General features: G+C 42.3%; 1 protein-coding gene across 1 annotated transcript; it reads left to right on the top strand.

Moving 5' to 3' along the window:
* Window positions 1-22: 22 nt before the first annotated feature.
* Window positions 23-3967, top strand: qrsl1 (glutaminyl-tRNA amidotransferase subunit QRSL1). The gene is made up of 10 exons (XM_014210303.2): window positions 23-157; window positions 526-685; window positions 794-892; window positions 985-1081; window positions 1205-1366; window positions 1476-1767; window positions 1878-2070; window positions 2664-2781; window positions 2967-3172; window positions 3452-3967. Exons 1-10 carry the CDS (start codon window positions 134-136, stop codon window positions 3667-3669), a joined length of 1569 nt encoding a protein of 522 aa, XP_014065778.2. The 5' UTR covers window positions 23-133; the 3' UTR covers window positions 3670-3967.
* The last annotated feature ends 4225 nt before the right edge of the window (window positions 3968-8192 follow it).

The following is an 8192-nucleotide window of genomic DNA, read 5'->3' as shown; positions in this document are numbered from 1 at the left end:
GCGGTTTACTCATCCCCCATCCAATCACAGAGCACGATGTTGGGATTCCAGAAGCGAAACAAACATGGCAGCCTCCTGTCGCTGAAGGTTGCTGTAGATTTCCCAGGTTGATTTGGCTCATGACATAGAAAGTATGCTGAGCTTGTCTATAAGAGAGGTACGTTTAATCAACTTGTTACCAGTAACATGAGCTAGTTTGTATTTGGTGTACTTTATTGGCAATAACGACTAGTCTGCTAGTTGCAATGTAATGTAGCTAGCTAACGTTAGCTACCTAGCTACACATATCAACTGATGCAAAGCCTTAAACTCTGGGAGTTAGTTGGCTAGCTACAGTATCACATATAAAACATCAATGTATTAGTCCACATCCCCACAGAGACATGGTTAAAGTTGAATGGCACAGATTTCCAACCATTTCAGCAGTGTACTGTATAGTCATGTTGATTCAGCAACCATAATGTTCACAAAATGGAAATCATTGTGATTATTATAGAATCATACACATTTCACATTATTTGACAGGTGTCCTTGGCTCTGCGGGAAGGTAGGATCTCCCCCACGGAACTGTGTCGAAAATGCCTGGACCGCATCAAGAAAACTCACTATCTCAATGCTTACATCACCGTGACAGAGGAACTTGCATTGAAACAGGCACGGGAGGCTGAGAGTAGGCTCCTCAAAGGTGTGTGTTTCCTGTCTGTCTGTATCTGTTTGTTTCTGTGTGCTGTATGTGCATGTTTTGTACAGTGCAGATTATGATCAGGTCTTGCCTTATCTTTCTTTCCTACAGGTGCACCCAAAGGTCCACTGGATGGGATCCCCTTTGCTGTGAAGGACAACTTCTGCACAGAGAACATCAAGACCACTTGTGCCTCCAAAATGCTGAAAGGTATGTCCCCTAATATCTAAAAAAGGGATTCATTGCTCCTCATTTGAGTTGGGTGCATTGATAATCATAATCCCCTGCTGTCTGTTTTGTAGACTACACTCCTCCATACAGTGCTACAGTGGTTCAGAAGCTCCTTGATCAGGGTGCTGTTCTCATGGGGAAAACAAACCTGGATGAGTTTGCAATGGGGTAAGCCTCTTAAACACATTTCAAGAACTATGCATACACTAAGAACTATATTTATTTGCAGACTTACTAGAGTATTATCATCTTCTGGCCTTCATTTACATCCCTCCCTCCATCCTTCTCCAGTGCAGGCAGTACTGACAGTGCTTTTGGACCTGTCCGGAACCCCTGGAGCTATGCTGCCCCTTACAGAGAGCAGACAGGGACTGAAATGGACTCTGACTGGGTCATCACTGGAGGCAGCTCTGGAGGAAGTGCTGCAGCCGTGGCCTCTCTCACCAGCTTCCTGTGAGTCTGCAGACCCAGGGCTGCGTTCAAGAGCTTTGGACTTTTCCAAACTGAAATGACAATTTAAACACAAAAATGATTTATTGTTTTCATGTTCTGGCACTTGCAGCTCTTTAGGGTCGGATACAGGTGGCTCCACCCGTAACCCAGGGGCATTGTGTGGTGTTGTGGCCCTGAAGCCCACCTACGGCCTAGTGTCCAGACATGGCCTCATCCCCCTGGTCAACTCCATGGACGTCCCAGGCATCATAACCAGGAGTGTCCATGACGCAGCTACAGTCCTGGATATTCTCCAAGGCCATGATGTCAAAGACTCTACTACCATAATCCATAACCCCTCCACACTGACACACCTATTTGATGACTTTGATGTCAGGAACATCTGTGTGGGCATTCCCAAGGTGAGCTTTCCCTATTCTCCCAGTAGGATCAGGCTTCTCCGCTCATTCCAGTGGTTTAACGTGGAGATTGTTGTTCTGGTTGTGTTGTGTGTCCTTTCCCTCATCGTCAGGAGTACCACGCCCCAGGTCTGTCCCAGGAAACCCTGGCCCAGTGGAGCCGTGTGGCGGACATGTTTGAGCGGGCGGGGGCACGGGTGGAGCAGGTGTCCCTCCCCCACACCCAGCACTCGATCGTCTGCTACCACGTCCTATGCCACACCGAGGTGGCATCCAACATGGCACGCTTTGACGGCCTGGAATATGGTACAAACCACGTTTCGATATTTAACACCTTGCGCTGAAAATGTTTTTCTAATTGCCACTTATGGATTAAGTTGTATTGAATTGAGTGGTTCGATCTATCTGACTGTCTGGCTATGACATTGTTTGATGATCTATGGTGTGAATTTATTTTGCTCAGTAAATGCAAGACGAAGGTAATTTCATTTGAAAGCCCAACAAAGTGAAGTTTTCCTTGACGTTACATTTATTGTAAATGCCCTATAGCCAGCAAAGCCCATGATGGCTACCTCTGTTTATTTTCATTATTGCTGTATGTGTAGGGAGGCAGGTAGCCTAGCGGTTACAGCGTTTGGGCCAATAGCTTGCTGGATCGAATACCCGAGACGACAAGGTGAAACATCGGTTGATTTGCCCTTTAGCAAGGCACTTGACCCTCTTTTGCTCAGAAAAGATGTACCACTATGTACCACCTGTAAAACAACACATTTCATTGCACCTATCCGGCAAATGTGACAAAACATATACAAAAAACAACAACATAATATTTATTTACAAGGGATTTGTCATTGTAAAGCAAGATTGATATGATATTATTTGTGAATTGTTCTTCACAGGCCACCGTAGTGGGATTGACAGTTCAACAGAGGCCATGTACAGCACCACTCGCCACGAGGGATTCAATGATGTTGTACGAGGAAGAATCCTCTCCGGGAACTACTTCCTGCTCAGACAGTAAGATACATCAGACACATTTTCAGTAAAAAAATAAATAAATAAAAAAACATTTTAATTTCAATAGCTAACTTATAGCAAATAAAAAAAATACTTCACATTTCTACTACTGTAAGATGAGTGATCAAGCGGAAATTAGAGTTTCTGGACAAAAGTTAAGATCTCTCACAGGTTGTCTCCCTCAGGAACTACGAGCACTACTTTGTGAAGGCCCAGCAGGTGCGGCGGCTAATAGCGGAGGACTTCAAGCGAGTGTTCAGCTCTGGTGTTGACGTGCTGCTCACGCCCACCACACTGAGTGACGCTATGCGCTACACGGACTTCATGCAGGAAGACAACCGCACACGCAGTGCCCAGGAGGACATTTTTACACAGCCTGTCAACATGGCAGGTACTGAGGAAACACACACTCCCCCGACACTTCAAGGGAAATAATGTTAATCTTTTAACTCTCCCTTTTCAAAGTAATTGGGTTGGAATTCATAGTTCGGTCAACCCATTGATTTAGAAATCAGATTAAGGTCTATCTCAAACAGTTCATCTCCAAAAGGAAACCGATCACTTTGAAGGCAGTTAAAGTTTCACCCGACTTTTATCCCCGCAGCCACTGATCTTCAGATAACCTTACCCTCCCAACCTTTCTCCCTTCAACTCTCTATTTCTACCCCAGGGCTCCCTGCTGTTTCCGTGCCAACAGCATTATCAAACAGAGGCCTTCCCATTGGCCTGCAGCTGATAGGCCCCGCCCTCCAGGACAGGAAGCTGCTGACGGTAGCCCAGTGGATAGAGCAGAAGGTAGGCTTTCCCCCCATCCGTTACCATGGAGATGCTGGAGAGGGGGAGATGGGTGAGGAGGTCTATGCGAGAGAGCAGACCTCCGTTGTATGAGGAGAAACATGGACACTAAACTGATGATACAGACCTACTCAGATGGATGATGGTCAAGGAAAGGACATACTCAGAAAAAGGCCTTTTCTGGTTACTTTTCCAGGGTACTACCACCGAATGAACCCACTTAAAGTGATGCTCCAGAACTTTTGTATAATTTCAGCCAGTAGTTTTTCAAAAGTGCTCACGAGCCTGAAGGAAAATCTATCCATTGCATCACATACAGTACAGTTCAATGTGTAATGTTAATAAAGGAACACCATGAAATGTTGCTCCCTTGTGTTTGAAGATAAACAAACTGTTTCAGTAGTATTTGATTTGTACAGAGAACCCTTTCACGTGTTGCATTAGGAGCATGTTTACACATCTGTCTGATCATAATGGCCATTATAAATGAGACTTTATCGCATGAAATGTGTACTTAAAAGCTACTGCTGTGTGTCTGCAGAGTTTTCAGGCTTTTATCAATATTTGTACTTGGAACAAAAGAACACAAACCACTTTCAATACACAGTGCAAATAGTAAAACTTTACAAGGCAATTTTAATCTTATATACTAATGTTTACCTTATCAGAATATGTTTTGATAACTTTGAGAATGGTTGCTAATGTGTGCAGTTCCAAGCAATACTCATGAGAGGGTTGTGAGGAGACTAGTTTGCCTTAGGTTAGATTACCATACCCTGAAGCACGGTTAGTCACATGGCACAACAAACACAGAGTAGAAAGTCTGGTATAGCTAATTTCAACCCCTAAAGGTTACGTTTAGGATTGGGTGTAGGACAATCTAGGCCCGTATTCACAAAGTCTCAGTGTAGGAGTGATGATATAGGATTGGTTTTGCCTATTAGATCTTTAGGGGGGAATTCAGACCTGAACTGTATTCCCTTTTTATGCACTTTTCTTTCTAAGTGTATTCTGGCCTTGAATTTACGCTTGGGGAAAAGCCAGTGCCAGCAAGGTATGCATTTGGAGTGGAGATCAAATGTAGGTCTGGGGGAGGTGTGTCTACAGATACTATGACCTTGACTTAATTCCACCACCTTTACGTTCTAGTGGAAAAACACTTAAAAAGTATCCAATAGAAATAACACCATTCTCCAGGCACTGTAATTTACTAAATTGATGAGTAGGAATAGTTGAAGTCGGAAGTTTACATACACCTTAGCCAAGTACATTTAAACTCAGTTCTTCACAATTCCTGAAATTTAAACCTAGTAAAAATGCCCTGTCTTATGTCAGTTAGGATCACCACTTTATTTGAAGAATGTGAAATGTCAGAATAAAAGTAGAGAATGATTTTTCAGCTTATTTCTTTCATCACATTCCCAGTGCGTCAGAAGTTTACATACACTCAATTAGTATTTGGTAGCATTGCCTTTAAATTGTTTAACTTGGGTCAAACGTTTTGGTCAGTCTTCCACAAGCTTCCCACAATAAGTTGGGTGCATTTTGTCCCATTCCTCCTGACAGAGCTGGTGTAAATCGGGTTTGTAAGCCTCCTTGCTCACACACGCTTTTTCAGTTCTGCCCACACATTTTCTATAGGATTGAGGTCAGGGCTTTGTGATGGCCACTCCAATACCTTGACTTTGTTGTCCTTAAGCCATTATGCCACAACTCTGGAAGTATGCTTGGGGTCATTGTCCATTTGGAAGACCCATTTGCGACGAAGCTTTAACTTCCTGACTGATGTCTTGAGATGTTGCTTCAATATATTCACATTTTCCTACCTCATGATGCCATCTATTTTGTGAAGTGCACCAGTCACTCCTGCAGCAAAGCACCCCCACAACATGATGCTGCCACCCCCGTGCTTTACGGTTGGGATGGTCTTCTTCGGCTTGCAAGCATCCCCTTTTTTCCTCCAAACATGACAAAGGTCATTATGGACAAACAGTTCTATTTTTGTTTCATCAGACCAGAGGACATTTCTCCAAAAAGTACGATCTTTGTCCCATGTGCAGTTGGAAACTGTAGTCTGGATTTTTTATGGCGGTTTTGGAGCATTGGCTTCTTCCTTGCTGAGCGGCCTTTCAGGTTATGTTGATATAGGACTCGTTTTACTGTGGATATAGATACTTTTGTACCCGTTTCCTCCAGCATCTTCACAAGGTCCTTTGCTGCTGTTCTGGGATTAATTTGCACTTTTCCCACCAAAGTACGTTAATCTCTAAGAGACAGAACGCGTCTCCTTCCTGAGCGGTATGACAGCTGCGTGGTCCCATGGTGTTTATACTTGCGTACTATTGTTTGTACAGATGAACGTGGTACCTTCAGGCATTTGGGAATTGCTCCCAAGGATGAACCAGACTTGTGGAGGTCTATAATTTTTTTTTTCTGAGGTCTTGGCTGATTTCTTTTGATTTTCCCATGATGTCAAGCAAAGAGGCACTGAGTTTGAAGGTAGGCCTTGAAATATACTGTAACGGCTGTCGTAGTGAAGAGGGGACCAAGGCGCAGCGGGTTGCATGTTCATCATATTATTTATTGTGAACATGAGAAAAAAACAAGAAAACAGAGACCGACAGTTTCACAGGCTAAATAATAACAGCAGTACGAAATACAATTAACAACCCCAAACACATACCTATATATAGGACTCTCAATCAGAGGAAAATAGAAACACCTGCCTCCAATTGAGAGTCCACACCCAAACCTAAACATAGAAAAAGTAAACTAGACAGAACGTAGAAAATACAACCTAGAACATACCCAACACCCAGAACTAACAAATCACACACCCTAAACACAACCAACCACCCCGAACCAACCAAAACAAATACCCTCTGCCACATCCTGACCAAACTACAATACAAATAATACCTAAACTGGTCAGGACGTGACATATACCCACAGGTACAACTCCAATTGACTCAAATGTCAATTAGCCTATCAGATGCTTCTAAAGCCATGACATAATTTTCTGGAATTTTCCAAGCTGTTTAAAGACACAGTCAACTTAGCATATGTAAACTTCTGACCCACTGGAATTGTGATACAGTGAATTATAAGTTAAATAGTCTGTCTAAACAGTTGTTGGAAAAAGTACTTGTGTCCTGCACAAAGTAGATGTCCTAACCAATTTGCCAAAACTATAGTTTGTTAACAAGAAATGTGTGGAGTGATTGAAAAACACATTTTAATGACTCCAACATTTAATGACTCCAAGTGTATGTAAACTTCCGACTTCAACTGTAAATGAGTAATCCGCTTGATTAAGGGATTGTAAATATAAATGACAATTGTTTTAGATCTATTTTACCTCATGATTGCTGGAGACAAATGTGAAACCAGTCATATTTCAGCAAACTGAAAATTCTGACAACATGACAGGTATTTTGGCCTCTTTTCCACAGTGGAGTACAAATAGTTGTATTTATTCAGAATTGTAATTGTAGGCCTATGGCTTCATAATTTGGGGGGCTGAAATTTGGAGACCCAAGTCGAGGCTGAGCCTATGGAAACATGTGCGCACTGACAAACCTGTGTGCTCTGACAGCAAGTTGATTTATGCACTCTAGAATGTTTAAATTATATGCCAGATTATTATTTACCATTTCTATCATATAAAATATTAGCCACTATCGATAGCCACTGTCAGTAATACCCACTTACATAATAACTGTCACTTTAGTGCAGTGACTGTTAGTTTCCTTCCAATTTGTAGCCTACATTTTGCATCATTCCATTCCATCGTTAATTTACCTTTCTTACCTCTGTCACGTCCGTGTGGTTGTTCCTGAGGATCTCTAGTAATAGTGGATCATATTAGGCTAACGTATTACAAGTTATGCAATCATTTCGGACATGTGGCCTATTTGAATCATTATGGAACGCAGATCATACGTAGCAGTTTACACCTGGAGCCTGGGCATGGTTCATGACAAGTGGACCATAGTCATCAAAGTTCTGTAATTAGTGAAGATTAGCGTAGATTTGAAGGGCTATAATTCAACCCCTATTGTACACTTTTCTCACCTTACAATATTTCATGAATTGAAGAATTGAATATGACAACTTTCAGGATGACTCAAACCACTGGATTTGTATTCACCTATATATGTTGTGTGTAAACGAGCCACACCTGCAAATCCCGTTACGAACCTGCATACGGTAAATCTGAATACCAACTATTCAGAAGTCCTTAAATCAAAACCTGCAAAAATGAAATAGATTTCCGAAGTCTGAATCGGGCTTGATCAGACTTAAGAAATGTACCCTTTCTTACCCACACCCTTCCTACGCACTTCTCAGTAGTTGGTATTTAGACTTACCTTATGCAGGTGCGTAATGGGCTTTGCAGGCGTGGCTCGCTTGCGCACTGAACTAATGTAATTCAACCACTGAAAACCCTCCCACTTGCTGGCCAACAGATTTTCTTGGAGTTTTCATTCAATAACGTCTTCAGAAGATTTCTCTAAAGCCATCCCTTTAATATTTTTTTTCTCTGGACAGACTCACTAGAATATATGGAGAGAGCAGTTCTGAATATATGGAGAGAGCAGTTCTGAATATATGGG

Source organism: Salmo salar, chromosome ssa09, assembly GCF_905237065.1.
Source record: "Salmo salar chromosome ssa09, Ssal_v3.1, whole genome shotgun sequence".
NCBI lineage: Eukaryota > Metazoa > Chordata > Actinopteri > Salmoniformes > Salmonidae > Salmo > Salmo salar.
This window is presented reverse-complemented; position numbering and strand designations above follow the sequence as displayed.

Excerpts from the sequence above, each read along its gene's own strand:
- qrsl1 (XM_014210303.2), top strand. The coding sequence starts at position 134 with ATGCTGAGCTTGTCTATAAGAGAG. Across the intron at positions 158-525 it reads TGAGCTTGTCTATAAGAGAG|GTGTCCTTGGCTCTGCGGGA; the intron begins GTACGTTTAATC and ends ATTATTTGACAG. Across the intron at positions 893-984 it reads TGCCTCCAAAATGCTGAAAG|ACTACACTCCTCCATACAGT; the intron begins GTATGTCCCCTA and ends TCTGTTTTGTAG.